This window comes from Podarcis cretensis, assembly GCF_951804945.1.
Source record: "Podarcis cretensis genome assembly, chromosome: 13".
Taxonomy (NCBI): domain Eukaryota; kingdom Metazoa; phylum Chordata; class Lepidosauria; order Squamata; family Lacertidae; genus Podarcis; species Podarcis cretensis.
This window is the reverse complement of record NC_137182.1, coordinates 56,518,808-56,539,352: the sequence shown is the minus strand read 5'-3', so window position 1 is coordinate 56,539,352 and position 20,545 is coordinate 56,518,808. Positions and strand designations below refer to the sequence as shown.

The 20,545-nt window shown below is 46.9% G+C and overlaps 1 protein-coding gene across 2 annotated transcripts in view; it reads right to left on the bottom strand.

Moving 5' to 3' along the window:
• The window catches only part of LOC307202256 (2-acylglycerol O-acyltransferase 3-like), a 95,322-nt gene that overhangs the window by 71,265 nt on the left and 3,512 nt on the right, over positions 1-20,545 (bottom strand). Inside the window, exons 4-7 of one of the 2 annotated variants that reach the window (XR_013832827.1) lie at positions 20,017-20,221; positions 18,322-18,493; positions 15,321-15,523; positions 14,584-14,807 (exon numbers count right to left, since the gene is read on the bottom strand). Coding sequence is in view for 1 of the 2 variants with exons in the window: in XM_079952111.1 (XP_079808237.1) it covers positions 14,653-14,807; positions 15,321-15,523; positions 18,322-18,493; positions 20,017-20,221 (735 nt within the window). In the remaining variant the exon portion in view is untranslated. The remainder of the gene's footprint in view (positions 1-14,583; positions 14,808-15,320; positions 15,524-18,321; positions 18,494-20,016; positions 20,222-20,545) is intronic. The other variant, XM_079952111.1, reaches the window with a different exon arrangement.

The following is a 20,545-nucleotide window of genomic DNA, read 5'->3' as shown; positions in this document are numbered from 1 at the left end:
CTCATCGGACTAAGTCCGTGGGTCCCTGCGGAGGAAATGAGCTCAGCCGGAGACAGGAGCAAACAGCAGAAGATCCAAGTTTATTGCGCAACAGGTTCAAGGCAAGATTGAACAGTGAGAAAGGGGTGACATGAGTTTTTGAAACTCCCTCCATGTCCCAGAATACAGTGCAAAACACGTCATGAATACATTAAAAAGAGGTTTGGTTACACAGATTACATCATGAATATATTAAAGGGAGGTTGGGTTACACAGATTAACATATGGAGGAGGGAGGGGGGAATATGCAGAGCTGGAGATATGCACAGATAAACACTTCCTGGGGATGAGAAAACGATGGTCCCAAATATGCATAGTCTGGCACCTGACATTGCCTGGAGGAAAGGCTGATCAGAGCGATTTGACAGGATTAGGGTCTTAACACCTTGCTTGAGGGATTATGCTGGACAGGGGGGTGTGATGGAGTCCTAGAGAAATTGAGCAAACTGGCACGTTGATTTTCTATGAATTTTATAGATTTTAGTCCCTTTTGACATTGACAATTGGAAATAAATTGATATATTATAGCGAAGAAGAAGGTGAAGAAGACATGCCCCCCCCCTTCCGTAACAGTTGTTTGGACATCACATATACTTTTCAGATATTCAACAAATTTTCCCCAGTCCTCGATGAACTTTTGGTCTCGAAGTTATCTGATTTTCCCAGTTAGTTTATCCAATTCTGCATAGTCTGTCAATTTCATTCTCCATTCTTCTGTCGTCAGTATTTCCTCTTGTTTCCATTTCTGGGCCAGTAGAATTCTTGCTGCTGTGACTGCGTATTGGAAAAGTTTACAATCTTTTCTTCTTATTTCCTTTCCTGTAATTCCTAAAAGAAAGGCCTCTGGTTTCTTTACAAATGTATATTTTAACATCTTTTTCATTTCGTTATATATCATCTCCCAGAAACCCTTCACTTTCTTACAGTCCCACCACAAATGATAAAACGTTCCTTCTTTTCCTTTACATTTCCAACACTTATTACACGTCTTATACATTTTTGCTAATTTTACCGGTGTGATGTACCATCTATAAAACATTTTCATAACATTTTCCTTAAGTGCCGTACAAGCGGTAAATCTTAAGTTTTCCTTCCATAGTCTTTCCCAGTCATCAAACTGTATATTATAACCGAAATCTCTGACCCATTGTATCATTACCGATTTAACTTCTTCATCTTTCATATGCCATTCCAGCAATATCTTATACATTTTTGACAAAGCTTTACAGTCATTATTTATTATAACTGTTTGAAACTTTGAGTCTTTTTCTGCATAACCGCTTTCTTTAATGTCTTTTTTAAACATTTCATTAACCTGAAAATAATGCAACCAATCATAGACATGTTCTCAACCTGAAACTGTTCTTAACCTGAAGCACCACTTTAGCTAATGGGGCCTCCTGCTGCTGCCGCACCGCTGGAGCACGATTTCTGTTCTCATCCTGAAGCAAAGTTCTGAACCTGAGGTACTATTTCCAAATCTGGGAGAGTTGTGTACAGCTATTAACCAAGTGAAAAACAACAAAGTGGGTGGAACTGAACTTACACAACAACTTCATAAGCTCATCAAAAAAATCTGGGAGAGAGAAGCAATCCCAGCAGACTTCAGGGACGCCAAAATTATCAATCTCTTTTAAAAAAAGGTGACAGAACTGATTGTGGAAACTATTGAGGCATCTCTCTATTAGCTGTGGCCGGCAAAATTCTTGCAAGGATCTTAGCAAACCGTCTCTTAACATTATCCGAGGTGACCCTTCCTGAATCCAAAAATGGTTTTCAGCCTTCTAGGGGGACAGTGGACATGATTTTCACAGCTCAACAACTTCAGGAAAAATGCAGAGAGCAAAACCAACCTTGGTACTCACACCATGCCGCCAGTTCTAGTGGTGCACCCAGCACCTCCGGGGCTCCCCTTGCTTGCTTATGAGAAGAACTGGCTCTGCATTCCATACAAAATGTTGTTGTGCCTGCTGTTTGCTACAGAGACTGAAGATTCATTCCCCCAGGTTTTGGCCCTGCTCAAGAACCAGTTAAGCACTTCCATGCCCCATTCATTTAAACTGCTGAATAAACTTGGCCCTTGAATCCCATGAATCCCATTGTAATCTATAACATTATTCGGTTGTATCTCAGCATATTTATGGGAAATGTCACTATTACAAAGAGTTTGGACTTGATATTCCGCCTTTCACTCCCCTTAAGGAGTCTCAAAGCAGCTAACAATCTCCTTTCCCTTCCTTCCCCACAACAGACACCCTGTGAGGAGCTGCATGTGGAGGAGCGGGGAAGCGAACACAGCTCACCAGATTACGAGTCCACCGCTCTTAACCACTATGATACACTGGCTCAAAGACTAATAGATGGCAGCTATACATAACCTTAGGCTTAAAAAATAGCAACAATATCTATCTAATGGAACAGTGCAGCATACCAGCTAGTGTCATAGAGTCATAAAATCATAGAGCTGGAAGAGACCACAAGGGCCATCTAGTCCAACCCCCTGCCATTCTGGAACACACAAGCAAAGCACTCCTGACAGATGGCCAGCCAGCCTCCACTTAAAAGCCTCCGAAGAAGGAGACTCCACTACTCTCCAAGGTGGCATATTCCACTGTCCAACAGCCCTTACTGTCAGAAAGTTCTTCTTAATGTTTAGGTGGAATCTCTTTTCCCCTAGTTGGAATCCATTATTCTGCATCCTAGTCTCTAGAGCAGCAGAAAACAAGCTTGCTCCCTCTTCAACATTACATCCCTTCAAATATTAAACATGGCTATCATGTCACTCCTTAATCTTCTCTTCTCCAGATTAAACAAATCCAGCTCCCTAAGTCTCTCCTCATAGGGCTTGGGTTCCAGACCTTTTACATTTTGGTCACCCTCCTCTGGACATGCTCCAGCTTGACAATATCCTTCTTCAACTGTGGTGCCCAGAACTGGACACAGTATTTCAGGTGTGGTCTGACCTACCAGAATAGTGTGGTAGCATTCCTTCGCTTGATCTAGACACTATACTCCTATTGATGCAGCCCAGAATCACATTGGCATTCTTAGCTGCCACATCACACTGTGGACTCATGTTCAGCTTGTGGTCAACTAAGACTCCCAGATCCCTTTCACAGGTACTGTTGTTAAGCCAAGTGTCCCCCACCTGTGCATTTCATTTTTTCTATCCAGGTGTAGTACCTTACATTTCTCCCTATGGAACTCCATATAGTTGGTTTTGGCCCAGCTCTCTAGGCTATTCAGGTCATTTTGAATTCTGACCCTGTCCGCTGGTGTATTAGCAACCCCTCCCAGTTTGCAGTCATTTGCAAATTTGATTAGCATGCCCTCTATTCCATCATCCAAATCATTTACCAAAATATTGAATAGCACCAGGCCCAGGACAGAACCTTGTGGAACCCCAATAGTCATTTTTTTCCAGGATGAAGGTGAGCCACTGATGAGCACTCTTTGGGTTCAGCCCGTCAACCAATTACAAATCCACCTAACAGTAGCTTTGTCTAGCCCACATTTTACTAGCTTTTTTTGCAATAATATTATGGGGGACCTTTTCAAAGGCCTTACTGAAGTCAAGGTAAGCTGGTACAAGGGAAAGCAGGATTGTAATTACCGTAAAAATTACTGATCACTTTGGATCAGCAGTCTCAACCTAACCCGCTATGAGGGGAGAGCCACATGTTCCTTTGGAAGGCAAGTGGAATACAGTGTGATATACTGACAGCTGTTTTAAAAGATGTAACTGTAACTTAAAATCCAGTATCAGAAAAAAATAAAAAAAGATGGTCCCTGTGTGGATAGTCAAGTCTGCATGATGGGGCCACCTCCAGTGACCATGTGGCCTGATATAAGAGGGTTCTAAAATCAGTCCTGAAAGTAGACTGATTGAGAATGACACACGCATAGCTTTTGCTCTTCCATTAACAGGGTGAGCTGAAGCAAATTCCTGCCTCCCTTTGGGCTTAGCAATATTTCCTACAGCATTCTTGTTGAAGGGCATTGGAGAGTTAGGTGAGGGTCACTTTTCTGTTTTTCCATCAAGCCCCCAGACAAGAATGCTACAGCATCAGCCCCAAACACTCAGTCTCATAACAAAAAATACTCAACGGGGTTAGGGCTGAGGGTAGGAGAAGTACAATCATGATCTTTCCAGTCCTCTAGAAGCTGACCCTTTTGGTCATGGAGCCAAATATCTGTTCCCAAGTTTAAAGAGTCTAAACAAGTAAAGAACAAGCTTGTCCTTTACATGCAAAACCCCTGAAATTCAGCCCATTGGGCAACGGATCATGGGGCTGGGAGGAGGGAGGTAAGGACTAGCACCTTCTCTGCCCTCCACCTCCAACAGCTACACCTGAAAGTTTCATGATGGGGTTCGATTTGAGAAGCTGAATGTTTATAAAGGCACTTAGCCAATTTCTGCCACAGAAATTCTGAACAGAAACACTCTGCAGGTTCAGCCCCCAAAAGAAACTGCTCTATGGTCTCTGTGTTGGGAAATGGGAACAGATCTTGCTCATCACCAACCTTCCCTCCGCAAATCAGTATCACTATGAGGCTGAACTGGACAGCTTGCTCCAGAGTTTTAAGAGATACGTTTGTGTGGTGTAGTGGTTAAGAGCGGTGGACTCTAATCTGGTGAGCTGGGTTCGCTTCCCTGCTCCTCCACATGCAGGCTGCTGGGTGACACTTCTCTCTGAACTCTCTCAGCCCCACCTACCTCACAAGGTGTCTGTTATGGGGGTGGAAGGGAAAGGAGATTTTTAGCCACTTTGAGACTCCTTCAAGTAGAGAAAAGCAGGATATAAAAACCAACTCCATGAATAAGAATTCGATGGAAAAGGACCATCCCTGCCATGATGATGAAAACTATATGTTTGGATTTTGCTGTTTTATACCAACCTGTGGAATGTGACAGTTCGCAGTTTCAAAATCTATTTGGCCACAGTGGATTGACAGTCTGGACACACGAAAACCTCTGGAAGATCTTTTGAATCAATGCCTATGCGAAAGCGGTGGTACCAGTCCTTGCAGTTTCCTTCACAGTAAACCATAGTTAGGTCACCACTGGGCTTCCTGCACCCTTCCTTCAAAAAACATAGTGACCAGCAGCCTTCAAACAAGGAAGGTAAAATATCTGAGCAATAGGTTAGTGGGCATGATCGAGACACAGTAATGTGACTCTCAAGATTTGTCTCTTCTTGGGAGGAACAGCATCAATTTCCACTTGAAAATATTTGTCTTGTCCTTCAAAATAGGTTTTCCCACTGTACTGTATTATTTCTTTTGCAATCCCGGGTCTAATGGCAGCCATATCCTTTTGTATGAACTGTAATTGGGCAGCAGAAGCAATCAGATGGGCAATGGTACATGTGAAAGGACCGTAGTCACTGGAATTACCTTGCCTGGGTATATCAGTTGGTGCAAAAAATGACCACTCCTCAAAACTATAGGGATATTTTGAATCTATCTCAAACAGACATGCTAAGAAGGATGTTATTGCATCAATCACAGAGTGGTTCAATCCATGTTTGGAATCTAGGTAGAGCATGGTCTTCCTTTTAAAAATGATTACTATCAGTATCCAGTGGACTTCTCTGTCATTTACTGGAATAATCAAAACATCTTTCTTTAGCACTCCAAATCTCAAACAGTTCTTCAGAGCTTGCACTGGCAACCTTTGACATATCTGCATGAAGTGGCAAGTAAGTAGGAAAATTGTTCCATCGTGACCTAGCTCTTTGGCCATGATCACCCTGGAGGCAAGAAAGGCATCTATTATGCAATCATTTATCCAGTTTGATCCTTTCAGTGTGTTTATGTCATAGTCATACACGCAGATGTTGCCAACTGAACCCACAAGTCCCATGGTTTGTAGACTGAGTGTGGGGAAGGTACAGTTGTGCCATGGGGGAACTGATGTATAAATCAGTGATTTGTCCAAACACTTCTCACTTTGTGTTGAGAATATGGGGCTGCTATCAAAAGAATCAATATTGGTCACTGTCAAATACTCTTTCCCACTTTTTGGAGTGGAGGTCATCTGAGGCTGAGTGCTTTCCAGGTGTCTCATAGTCAGTTGGTGATCTTAAGGAGTCAAACCCCTCAGCAGCCTGCACTGAATCAGATGCTGGAGCTACTGTTATCTTTTCCGGCAGTCTGGGGAACTTTCTTCCTGATCTACTCTTCTGTCTTGTATTTCGTTTCAACTGTGTGAGCTGCAACTGGCAAGGCTTCCCTGGTTCTGGTGGCATGCCGATAGATTTTGTGGCAGCTATAATATGGTAACAAGTCCTGGATGATGGGTGCGCACACAATGTCCTGTACGGACTGTGCATGCATGGCAGCCCATATGGTCGCCAGGAGAGTGGCTGCCCGTACGGCCCATACGGTCGCTGCGAGAGGGGCTGCCTGTACAGTTGCTGCAAGAGCGGCAGCCCACACGGACGCCGCACAAGCGGCAGCCAGTACAGCGACCGTACTGTCACTCTCCCCCCCAGCATGGCACCCCGGGGCACCATCACCCCGCTGCCCCTTCGTATGCCCCTGCAGTCAATCAAATGTACTATGAACAATCTGAAGTCATGCTGGGCACAATTCACCACTAATCCTGTTCTTTTTCTAAAAACACGTGGTGGACTCCAGGAAAGCTGTCAGCAGGCGCCAAGATGCCCATGGGCACCATGTTGGAGACCCCCTATTTCAAAGTTTGCACTGACAAACTCTGTTGGCAAGAAAACTTGCAGTTAAACCTCCATTTATAATTACCCCCCCCCAAAGCAACCAACTTTTGTCCCAAAACCATTTGTAGCTGAATTGATGCAAGACGGATGATTATTTTTCATGGTTACTTTGGTGGTCTCCATCTAGTTGGTTTGATAATTTACATTCACAGGTAAGATCATCACAATCTCTGCCTTGGATATTCTTGAAGCAGCATCAAAAATTTCCAGGTGCAGTTCTTCACAGTGGAAGCTATGGATATGAATGTCATTTTAATACAATGTTCTTGCTAATGCAGAACCATTCCAGATAGTTTTTATTTCGGTCATTCCATGGACATTGGTGTGATCTTACAATGTAATTTGGTGGAGCCCATTTAACAATCATGAAGATTAAAGTATTTAATATAGTGTTTGTTCCCTGGCTGTGCTCTGTGGTTTTTGTGGTTCATTCTGTGGTCATATACATCAGGTGTGATTTGATAGTGATTTCAGGGTGACCAAACATTAAAAAACCTAAGGATCCATGGGGATCTGTGCTTCATGAGAAACTTCTTACAGCATGCCAGTGCCCCAAAGTGATCTGGCCATGAGCAGCATAGGTGGTTGGGTAATGAATATGGGGCTACTAAACATGGCTGTCTTCAGATGTCTTCTAAATATCAGGTAGTTGTTTATCTCTTTGACATCTAATGGGAGGACATTGCACAGGGCAGGCGCCACTATCAAGAAGGCCCTCTGCCTGGTTCCCTGTCACTTTGCTTCTCGCAGTGAGGGAACCACCAGAAGCCCCTTGGTGCTGGACATCAGTGTCTGGGCAGAACGATGGGGGTGGAGACGCTCCTTCAGGTATACTGGGCCGAGGCCATTTAGGGCTTTAAAGGTCAGCACCAACACTTTGAATTGTGCTTGGAAACGTACTGGGAGCCAATGTAGGTCTTTCAGGACATGTGTTATATAGTCTCGGTGGCCACTCCTAGTCACCAGACTAGCTGCCACATTCTGGATTAGTTGTAGTTTCCTTTTTTTAAAAAAAATAATATTTATTAAAGTTTTGAAAGTTACAGAAAGAAAAAAGAAAAAGAATTAAACATAACAAAACCATACAATACAACCCAAAAACAAAAATATTACATATACATAACAAAAATAAAACAAAAACAGTTAAGAAAAAAGAAGCACAACCAATACTTTCAATGTTATTAACTTTCTTTTGCTTGTTTCAGCGACCTCCTCACACCTCCCTTTTTTGTATTCCACTTCGATTATTTGTTTCAGCAAATCCTTTCCATCTTCCTCAAACTTCTGTCCTATCATTTAACTTAACAAATTCTAACATTATTTTTCCCTTTAATCCAATTACAATCTTTATACTTAATTCTTTATAACATTTCTGGTAAAGCCATGTAACTTCATTCCAACATCTTTCTAACATTCCTTAATTTTACAATATTTCTGTAAATAATCTTTAAATTTCTTCCAATCTTCCTCCACCAACTCATCTCCCTGGTTTCGGATTCTGCCAGTCATTTCCGCCAGTTCCATGTAGTCCATCACCTTCATCTGCCATTCTTCCCGGGTGGGTAGATCTTGTGTCTTCCAGTATTTTGCAATAAGTATTCTTGCTGCTGTTGTAGCATACATAAAGAAAGTTCTATCCTTTGGCACCAATTGGCCGACCATGCCCAGGAGAAAGGCCTCTGGTTTCTTCAAAAAAGTATATTTAAATACCTTTTTCATTTCATTGTAAATCATTTCCCAGAAAGTCTTAATCCTTGGGCATGTCCACCAAAGGTGAAAGAATGTGCCTTCGGTCTCTTTCATTCTGGATTAGTTGTAGTTTCCAGGTCACCTTCAAATGTAGCCCCACGTAGAGCACATTGCCGTAGTCCAAGCGGGAGATAACCAGAGCATGCACCACTCTGGCGAGACATTCCGCAGGCAGGGAGAGTCTCATCCTGCGTACCAGATGGAGCTGATAAACAGCTGCCCTGGACACAGAATTGACCTGCGCCTCCATGGACAGCTGTGAGTCCAAAATGACTCCCAGGCTGCGCACCTGGTCCTTCAGGGGCACAGTTACCCCATTCAGGACCAGGGAGTCCTTCACACCAGCCCACCCCCTGTCCCCCAAGAACAGAACTTCCATATTGTCAGGATTCAAACTCAATCCATTAGCTGCCATCCATCCTCCAACCGCCTCCAAGCACTCACATAGGACCTTCACTGCCTTCACTGGTTCTGAGTTGAAAGAGAAATAGAGCTGGGTATCATCCGCATATTGATGGACACCAAGCCCAAACCCCCTGATGATCTCTCCCAGCTGCTTCATGTAGATGTTAAAAAGCATGGAGGGGAGGACGTAACCCCAAGGCACCCCACAAGTAAGTCTGAACACTCATCCCCCACACCACTTTCTGGACACAGCCCAGGAGGAAGGAGCAGAACCACTGTATGACAGTGCCCTCAGCTCCCAGCTCCTTTAGACGGTCCAGAAGGATGTTATGATCGATTGTATCAAAAGCCCCTGAGAGATTCAGCAGAACTAGGAAACAGCTCTCACCTTTGTCCCTAGCCCACCGGAGACCATCAACCAGTGCGACCAAGGCAGTTTCAGTCCCATGATGATGCCTGAATCCCGACTGGAAGGGATCCAAATGGTCCGCTTCTTCCAGGCGTGCCTGCAGTTGTTCAGCAACCACCCGCTCAATCACCTTGCCCAAGAATGGAAGATTTGAGACTGGGCGATAGTTGGCCCTACTGGCCAGGTCTAAAGATGTTTTTTTTTTTTTTTTAAAGAAGTGGTTTAATGATCACCTCTTTCAGCAGGTCTGGGAATGCCCCACCCCGCAGAGCCCATCGCCCAGCCCTTCCCGGCTTGCTTTTATTAGCCAGGATGGGCAAGGATCAAGGAGACGTTGGTTTCACGCATCCAAGCAGCCCGTCCACATTCTTGGGGGTAACGCATTGAAATTGATTCCATGCAACTTGACCAGACAGGGCTCTAGCACTCTCCCACCCCAGCCCTGCTCCCACGGTGGTGTCTACCTCCTTCCGAATATGAGCAACTTTATCTACAAAAAAAATTGCAAAAGCATTGCAGGAGATCTTGGGGTCTTTACAAGGCCCCAGTGGTACAGGTGGTTCCGTTAAATTGCAAACCACCTGAAAGAGTCTCCTGCTACTATTTTCTACAGGTGCAATAGAGGCAGTGAAGAAAGTCTTCTTCGCCGTCGCTATCGCCACTTGGTAGGCTCGACTAACCTGTGTCCGGTCAGATTCGGAGTGAGTTTTCTGCCACCAACACTCTAGCCGTTTCAGCGATTGTTTCATCGCCCTCAGCTCCGAAGAAAACCACGGGGCTGTCCGGGCTCCATGCAATCGGAGAGGGCGCTTCGGAGCCAGACAGTCGATAGCCCTGGTTAACTCCGCATTCCAGCGGGCCACCAGGGAACCAGCTGAAAGGCCATCAACATGGGATAAAGCATCCCCTACCACTCTCTGGAAACCATTTGGATCCATTAAGTGGCGGGGGCGGACCATCCGAATTGGTCACACCTCCCTGCAGAGGGGATGGGTCGCAGAGAAGTCCAGCTGTACCAGGAAGTGATCTGACCATGGCACTTCTTTTGTTTCACTTTTACTTAGTGTCAGATCACCCACGTCACTAGAGGTGAACACCAGGTCTAAGGCACGTCCGTGACTGAGTTGGGCCAAACTTATTCAGGGACAGCCCCATGGAGGCCATGCTTTCCTCAAAGTCCCAAGCAGCCCTTGTAAGGTCGTGTTGGCATGGATGTTAAAATCCCCTAGGACAACCAAACTAGGTGTCTCCAGGAGAACATCCGCCATGACCTGAAGCAGCTCGGGCAGGGAATCCTTGGTGCAACGGGGAGGTCAGTACACCAAAAGGAATCCTGTACTGCCCCTATTGCCCAACTTCCAGAACATGCACACAGAACTGGGTCTTTCCAGTAGGACGCCTGATGCAAGCTAGTGACTTCCTAAAAATCACTGCAAACTCACCCCCCCCCATGACCTGGGTTGCTGTGTGTAAGAGAAACCTGGTGGAGAAGCAGCAGCTAGGACAGGACCATCTGCTTCATCCAAGCAAGTCTCTGTTACACATGCCAGGTCAAGTCCTCCATCCACGATCAAGTCATGGATGGCAGTGGTCTTATGAATCATTGACCTAGCATTGCACAGCAACACCTTCAGGTCATGTGGGTATCCCTTGTTGAGTGCAAATGTAACATTGAATCACAATGGTACAAAATAACTCAGCAAGCTCAGACTTCCGGGTCGGCGCCATCGCCGAATGGCGGACTCCCTCCGAGCTCCGGAGGGAGTCGGCTGGGTAGGGGTCGGGTCCTGCCGTGCCGGCGACGCGGGGACTCTCAAAAACCATGGGCGGAGATGCCCATGGACTTAGTGACTCGGCGGGCACCGTTTGCGCCCCCCCGACCCGCGAAGGAGCCTTTTTAAAGGCTGCGGAGCGGGTGACGGGGGGGGTGTGGTGCTGTGAGTCCAATGCTTCCCCTGCCCAGCGAAGCCGCATGCCATTCGGCGGAGAGCAACGACTTCTTCTTTGAAAATTTCGGATTTGGACTAAAAGGAACAACCCGTGAGTAAATTGATTGGACTTAAAAGGGAAATTTGATCTTTGAATTTGGAGCGAGCGGGGGGAGTGCAAAAAGGAAGTCCGCCCCCCCCGTTGTAGATGGCTCAACGCAAGGATTTGACAACTAAGATCGAGAGATTAACTTGTTTACCTGAAAAAAAATTTTAACTTCACGAAGGGAAATTACAATAATTGTGCTGGAGGAGAAGACTGATTTGTGGGAACTAAAATGCAACCCCCCCGGGAACCGGGAACGATCCGCTATGAGAGACTGGTGAAGAGACACAGAAACTTTGACAGCTGTCAAAGTAGCTGTTAAAGCAGGAAAATAAAAGAGAACTTTGTTACGATGGCTTTGCTGGTTAGATTTGTTACAATTTGGACATAAATTATTGGAAATAAAGGCAACAAGTTATTTGACTTTTGGGTCTGATTTTGAAAGAAATTAAGTTACCATATTCCCTCTAGAGGGAGGCTGGGACATTGCAACAGTAGCAGCAAGTGGAAAAATACTATGAATTTGAGCAGGATCTGTTATCTCTTGGGAAAGCTGCAAAAACGAAGCATTATTTTGTCTACAGAGGTTTCTATACTAAAGGAGACAATGGATTTATCTATTGAAGAAAGGACGGGACTTGACGCAAGTTATGTTCCTGAATAACAAAAGCCTCTGTGGAGAACAAGAAGTTTCTGAATTAGAAGGTTTCTGCAGCAGAACAGGAAAAAGCAACCTGAGGAATAAGAGCTGGACCAAATTTGAAGCCGGAGTATTTGGAACATCCAGACTTTAAAAGGACCAAGAAATAGAATTTAAGTTAGACTCTTAAACATAGAGGTCTGGATGGAAGAACAATGACTTTTTCTGAGAGTTTTTTCGAGATTGGACTTTCTGAAATTAAAAGCTATCAAAAGACGGCAAAGTGGAGTTGAGATATAGACGTGGATACACCAGGCTGGCAGTAGACAATGGATGAACTTTGGGGATTGGAACCGGGGAATGGGGGGGGGGGGAGATTTGGAATCCAAAGGCTGTAAAATTATATATTATTTATTTCTTTTCTTTTTTCATGTTTGTTGTTTGAAAATAGGGGAATTCGTGGAAGGGAAATGGGGTCGATCTTAGGGAATTATATAAAATATAAGGAGAAATGGTTCATTAAGATAAATAAGATAAATTAATTTGGAATAAATGGGTTATTTAAAATTACAAATAAGGTTTTAAAATTTGGGGTAAGAATCTGTGGAATCAATTTAAGGGAAATGGAATACAAGAGGGGGAGGGGGGGGAAGTCCGGGAAAGATGCCACTGAAACCAAGTGTAAATCAATTTTTTTTTTCTTTTTTTCTTGCTATCTTTCCTTTTTATTCTGGAAAATTTTTAATAAATATTATTAAAAACAAAAAAACAAAATAACTCAGCAAGCTGACATTTATCAGGAGTTAAACAAAGGTTAGTGTACTAAATATTATTTCCAATTCTAGGTAGTTTCTATTGGAGAAATACGATATATGATTATAAAAATCTAAAGTAAGAATTGACTTTGGGGAGCCCCAATGTGAAAAGAGTGAGGATCCATGAGGATCCGTGCTTTGAAACCACGTTTTTGGGCCATTGAGTGGCCAGATAACCGTGGATCCGTGATTTTTGTGGTGCAGGCTGTGCTCCTGGCTATGACGCGTGATATGACATTGAGTTTGGGTTGGCGCAATGCAAAAAGCATGAGGATCCATGCTTCAAAACCAAGTTTTTGGGCCATGGAGTGGCCAGGCAGGCGTGGATCCGAGTTTTTTGTGGTGCAGGCTGTGCCCCTGGCTATGATGTGTGATTTGACGGTGAGTTTGGGCTGATCTAGTTCAAAAAGCATGAGGATCCGTGTTTTTTAACCATGTTTTTGCGCCATTGTGGCACTACAAAAGAATGGATGCGTGATTTTGTTGGTTCTGCCTACAGACTAAGAAGTGGTCTACAGTATCATGGTGTTTTTATTTTCTTTCAATATAAAAATCATATGAATTCATGAGGATCCATGCCCCGGATCCATGTTTTTGTGGTGCTGCAGCGCAGCAAAGTGTTGGATCCACGTTTTTTATAGTCCAGTTTGTAGGCGTGCCTTCCAGGTGTGATTTGACACTGCATTTGTTGGAGTTATTTATAAAAAAGTGGAGGATCCATGAGGATCCGTGTAGATCCGCCTTTTACCCAGACCCGATTGGTCTCAACTAGGGCCAGGGCCTTTTCAGTACTGACCCCGATCTGGTGGAACGCTCTGTCACAAGACACCATGGCCCTGCAGGACTTGACATCTTTCCGCAGGGCCTGCAAGAGGGAGCTGTTCCACCAGGCCTTTGGCCAAGGCACAGTCTGACCCTTATGTTTTCCCTCCCCTTATGGTTTTGATCTATGAGCTGCTTTTAAAATGAGACTGCATTTTAAATTGCATTTTAACCTGTGTTTTAAATTGGTTTTCCCCACCCTGTTATGTTTTTACTGTAATTTTACTGGTGTTAGCCGCCCTGAGCCCGGCTCTGGCTGGGGAGGGTGGGGTATAAATAAAATTTATTATTATTATTATTAAGGTGCAAGCTCCGAAGGTGATTGCTTTGGGGCATGCACAGAGTGCGCACAACGTGCACGGATGGGCAAAATGCTGAACCACAGTCCGGCTCCCCCATGCCCTTTCAGCCCAAGGCTCCTGGCACACCCCTCACCCCGTTGCCCACCCATATTTACGTCCCCACCAACGCAGAGCTTTTTCCCTTGCAAGACGACCTCACGCCACCCGTGACCCTGCAAGGAATATTCCCGCAAACTCCACACCCTGAAAGGCTTTGTTTTAGTTGTGGCACAAAGGCAGGTGGAAACCAGGGTTCCACGTGCTTTATTACCCTGCGCCTTTCACACGGCAAATATCTAAACCCCGTGCAGAAAGGAAAAGGTCAAATTGCTCTGACTTCTCCGGGGTTTCCTTTCTACGGAACAGTCTTAGGCGAAAGTATAAAGGTAGCAGAATTTCTGAGAGATGCTATGAAACTACGTCGCTATAAAGACACTGTTTAACTTTATTGCCTTAGAATATCGTTTTATAAGCAGACTCCAGTTTTATGCCTTGACATATACTTTTGTGGACTCTCTGCATGCCAGTTAGGTAGATTGATTGATTATTGGAAATGGTGTGTACAGACAGGGATGGGGGGAACAAAGACTCCCGCGTGTCTCCCCCCCAACCACAACCTTGTGTCCCCTGATGCTGCTTCGGTCAAGTCTGGGTCCCTCTAGGTGACGAGCAGCTGCTGGGAGGCCGGGAGGCCACAGGATTCTTTATGGGCGTCAAAGAGCTCCGTCAGAGCCTCGACATAGAGAGCGTGGAAGCTGTTCACCTCGTCCTTGGTGGGGCACGGGCGGAGCGGGACCGGGATAGGCTTCCCCACTACAAGAGGGAGAAGAAGCATGGACGGTTGGGGGGGTCTGCTCTGCCCCTCCCCCCAGCAGCTTTGCACCCTGGCCTTGGGTTTCAGGGGTGGCCTAAGTGCAGGAATGGAGGGGACCCCAAGGGTCATCCAGCCCAACCCTCTCCAATGCAGGAGTTCGTGATTAGTGGCCAACCAACCTTTGCTTAGAAACCTCCAAGGATGAGGAGAAGTGTGTGTGTGTGTGTGTGTGTGTGTGTGTGTGTGCAATCTCCGCTCCCTCCATAGCAAGCCCCATAAAATGAGCCTGCTCATTTGATTCCTGCAGAGGGGTTGGGCTCGATGACCCTTGGGGTTCCCATCCAACTCCACAGGTCTCCGATTCAGTTCTAGGAGGGGGCGAAAGCACCACAACCTGCCGCTTTGTACGATGCTGAAGAGTTTGTGCCTCTTTGCAAGCAGTTTGGTAAGTTGGGATTTTGGGGTGCAGGGAGAAAGCTAAGGAAGGCATGGGGAGCCTGCTGGGTCCTTACCCACCACCGTGAGGGGGGCAGCAATGGGCTGGATCCCCCAGGAGCTGCTGGAGAAGAGGCCCCTCCCGCTGAAGAGGCAAGGGGCCAAGCGGGTCAGCTGCTTGAAACCGAGCTGGAAGCGGCGAGCGAAGCTGCCCTCGGGGAAGCGGATCTGTCGGAAAATGTCATTCTCCCCGAAGGTGTAAACGGGCACCAGGTCAGCCCTGCAAGGAGGAAGAGAAGGAAGAAGGTGTGAGGAGACCCAGAGCTTATAGGGTTAATAGCGTGTGAAGTTAAGTCCTATCACTAGGGGGGTGTTCAAATACGGGGTTTTACGCTTTGTTATGTGAGCTGATTTACTTTCTGTTTTGAGAGAGGGAGAGGCAGCATGTCACCGTGCTCTCCCGGGTCGTTGATTTATTTTGCTGCTGTACAATAAATTGCTTCTTAGATTAGAAGGAGCTGCGTACGAGGGTTTCTCCGCATGCCTCAGATTTCTACACTCACACACGCTATCTGTTATACTCTGCTGTAGCCAGTAGGAGCAGAGCGACGCATCAGAAGAGTCAGCCGCCCAGGCGATGTGGCAGGTTCTTGAGAGGGTCCATCACAGAACCACAGCAGGAGCCAAAATCAATGTCACCAGAAGTTCGTTTGAGCTGAGGCTACGTCCGGGAGACAGCATCAGAGAACATGTGACAAAAATGGTGGCTGTGTTTAACCGACTAAGGCAGTTAAACGTGGATTTTCCAGAAGATTTGAAAGTTCACATTCTTCTGAGCTCACTAGACAAGAGTTATGACAATTTGTGCCTAACTCTAGAAGCCATGCCCCCTGCCGACCTAACATTGCAGTTTGTCTCGGGTCGCCTATGTGATGAGGAGGAACATCGGCAGAGGGGGGGCACGCTGGCCCAGGCAGTCCTGCTTCGAAGAGGGGGGGGGCAGTGAAAGAGGACACCATGAAGGCTTTTGCTACGAGACGTTATCGTTGTGGCTCGGAGGCCCACCTGTGTAAACAGTCCCAAAGAAGCTGCACAGAATGCGTCCAAGGCCGTTGCCCTGGGCAACCAGATTAGGGGAACGGCCCGGGTGGGAATGCAAGGAAAGGTCCCAGGGGAACTGACAGAGACGCAATGTCACATCATTTGGCGGTTTCCATGGGAACGGTGAAGGACAGCGTGTAGAGCAACATACATTGCTGGGTGATCGACAGCAGAGCCAGTCATCATCTGCTGCCATCTGGTGACCAAATGTGGAACTGCAGAGCTGTTTCCGAAGGAAAAACAGTCACTCTTGCCGATGGTTCCAAGAGACAGCTGACAACTGTTGGCTCTGTTTTTGTTCCTTTTTTGCAGGCTGAACTGGAAGCATTTGTGGTCCTAGGGATGAAATGCTGTCTATGGTCTGTGTCTTCTCTAGTTAGAGATGGGTTTAAGGTTTGCTTTGAGAATAATGTATGCTCTAGTTCCAGGGGTGGGACTGGAACACTGAACAGCATTCAGTGTTGAATGTCCGGCTATTCTGGAAACATCTCAAGCAGGTAAGGGTAACATTGGGTCAGCACAGACACAGTGTGCAAATGTTCCCACTCACTATATGTGTCATCATTTGTGGCACAGGAGGATGTCCCACTGCAATTGGGGATATGTGAGAAAAATACCAGGGTGCATTGAGGGGTGCAAAATGAAGTCATGTGCCAAGTTCCTGGATTGCAGAGCATGCAAGAAGGCAAAGGTATAAACGTGCAGTTATTCTCGGTCTGACAGGGTAACCAAGAAACCTTTTGAGTTGGTTCATGCAGATATTTTGGCCTTATGCCTTTTTGCAAGTCTGGGCGGCGCTAAATATGTTTCAACCTTGACAGATGACTACTCCAGAAACAGCTGGGCGATACCTCTGAAGGGTGAAGCTGCCACCATGCTGAGGGAGTGGGTCACTGCAGTGGAACTCCAATTCTCACTGAGGGTTTCCAGTTTCCAATCAGACCACGGTGGGGAGTTCACTGGGTCTGCGTTGCAGAATTACTTTCGCCAGAAAGGGATACGTCACAGGTTGACGGTTCCGCATTCACCACAGGAAAACGGGGTGGCAGAAAGGCGGAACAGAATACTTCAGGAAGCGGTGGAAGCGATGCTTTTTGACTCAGGCTTACCACACCGCTTCTGGGCGAAAGCTTGGGAAATGGCAAATTTCATCCTGAATCGTTCCTACAACTGTTTCCTACACACACACTATCTGTTATAGTTTGCTGAAGCCGGGAGGAGCAGAGTGGCACATCAGAAGAGTGCAGGATGCCAAAGCACTCAGCTGTTCACAGTCGAAACAGACGTCCAGCAGAACAGGTTATGGCTCATAACTCACAGAAGCAATGTCAGGTCAGGGAGAGCACTTAATCCAACCAAGAACCTTGCGAGGTAGGCTAGGCTGTGGGAAGTCAGGGACCTTAGCATATGGAATTCACGGCCTGTTATACATTAAGAGAAAACTTAATTGGGGAAAAGCGAAGGTCCCAACGAAGGAGGAGTGGCTTTTGAAAGACATGGACTAGGCAGAAATAGCAAAGCTCACAGCAAAATTAAGAGATCAGAATTATGAACTTTTTACAGAAGGATGGAGGCCGTTTGTGGATTACTTAAAAAATATTACAGTCAAATGAAATCACAGACAGAATTCAAGATAAAAGCAGCAGAAGAAAAATGACAAAATAATTGTACTAATTTTTTTGTAATAGATGAAGATACAGCACAGTAGAAAAGGTTTGAGTAAAAACACTATGTAGGTGGGAAGCCAACCTATGGAACAGTGGAATTATTTGTTATAAAGGTTACTGTGAAAATGTATGAAAAATGTAATGAAATATTATACGGCAAGGAAGGGCAGGGACCTTCAGTCCTCACAATTGCTTCATTGGGGCAAAATCCACTGGGAATCACTGCCATGCTCACTAGGCCCGATGTATTGCTGACCTGCACCCAACACGCCCCCCCCCGGACACCCCCTTGCCCCCTCGGTGTCCCTACCCGTGTTGCAACGCCAGGCGCACAAAGCCCTTCCTCCTTTGAAGGTGGACGCGCTGCTCTCCAGGGGCACTGTCCAGCATCTCAGACGCGCCCCCCACCACGATGGCCACCGCGTGCCCGGGGGGGCCACTCAGGAGGAAGTCCAGGGACCTTTTGTTGACCGGGACACCCCCTGGAAGTGGGAGAATGCAAAGGTTCCTTGTTTTCAGGGGGTTGGACTAGAGGACCCTCGCGATTCTCCTCCAACTCTGAAATTATGCGAGTCTATTAAAGCGCAAAAGGGTCGCTGGCAAAGGATCAGCGCGTCTGGAAGTGGTTGGAGGAGAGACGGTGTCTAACTGATTGAGGTTGAATCCTGATAAGACAGGAGTATTGCTTTGGGGGGCAAATGGGGCGGGCAGGTGTGGGGGACTCCTTGGTCCTGAATGGGACAACTGTGGCCCTGAAGGACCAGGTGCGCAACCTGGGAGTCATTCTGGACTCACAGCTGTCCCTGGAGGCGCAGGTCAATTCTGTCTCCAGGGCTGCTTTCTACCAGCTCCATCTGGGACGCAGGATGAGACCCTCCCTGCCCCTGGACTGTCTGGCCAGAGTGGCGCATGCTCTGGTTATCTCCCACCTGGACTACTTCAATGTGCTCTATGTGGGGCTTCCTTTGAAAGTGACCTGGAAACTACAACTAATCCAGAATGCGGCAGCCAGACTGGTGACTGGGAGACCACATAACACCAGTCCTGAAAGACCTACATTGGCTCCCAGTATTTTTCTGAGCACAATTCAAAGTGTTGGTGCTGACCTTGAAAGCCCTAAACGGCCTCAAAGGCCCAGTAGACCTGAAGGAGCGTCTCCACCCCCATCGTTCAGCCTGGATACTGAGGTCCAGAGCCAAGGGCCTTCTGGCGGTTCCCTCCCTGCAAGAAGTGAGGTTACAGGGAACCAGGCAGAGGGCCTTCTCGATAGTGGCGCCCGCCCTGTGGAACGACCTTCCATCAGATGTCAAAGAGAAAAACAATTAGCGTAGATTACGGCGTATTAGGCGACTGGGCAGCTGCCATTTTGGGGGGTTGACTTATATGGCCAGTCTTATACGCGGCAGCTTTGCTGGGCAGCAACAGTGGGCGGTGGGCTCCACTCCACACCAGGAGGAAGCCCCCCAGCAAAGCCGGCTTAGCATCGCTGCGCAGCTTCCTCCCGGCGCAGAGCCCGCTGCCCACTGCCGCTGCCCAGCAAACCCATACCCAGCATATAAGACGACCTCTGACTTTTTAGACAATTTTCTGGTGTTAAAAAGTCATCTTATATGCCAGAATCTACAGTATCTGACTTTTAGGAGACATCTGAAGGTTTAGGGAAGTTTTTAATGTTTGGTGGTTTATCATGTTTTTAATTTTCTGTTGGAAGCCAGCCAGAGTGGCTGGGAAAACTCAGCCAGATGGGCGGGATATAAATAATAATAATTATCATCATCATCATCATTTGCACAAACAAATGCCCCTTTTCTTTTGCACAGGAGCAAAGAATGGCAGGAAAAACAGGCATTCTTGCTGGGGAATTCTATTCCCAGGGGCTCTGGGAAGGCATTCCTGAGACTGGGGTGGTTCCTCCCATTGGATGGGTCAGGCAGGGTTCTTGAAGATGGTCCTTAGGGAGGGGCCCCCCACCCCCCCCAACCATTCCTCCCCCCGTTGGCCTCACCTGAGCTCATCATGTACTCCCGGTAGACGGGTCTGTGGAACTGCCGTGCAAGGAGGGCCAGGCTGGGGCGGAGGCCAGGGAAGGTGCGGGAAAAGCCCGTGGCCTCAGTGCAGAAGACTGAAAAGGCCCCCGCGCAGATGATCCCATGGGGGTGGGAGCCCAGGACGTAGTTCCGCGTTGGGGGCAGCTCGGCCGTTTTCACCAGCTGCAAGGCAAGAGGGGCAAGGCCTTTGGCATTTGGATCCCCACCTGAATGTCAGTGCGCAGATTCCATGGCCAGCAGCCTTTGACGGCCACCACCTTCTGCTTCTCTGTGATCTGGTCTCCGGGGGTTCCAGAGACCCTGGGCATCCTTCGGAAGGCAGACCCTCTGTCGCCCTGCCAGCCCCCTTCTCACACCTGAATGTCACATTCAGAGGCATGCCCCGCTTTCCATTGGTGGGCATGCGCAGATTCCATGGCCAGCAGCCTTTGACGGCCGCCACCTCCTGCTTCTCTGTGATCTGGTCTCCGGGGGTTCCAGAGACCC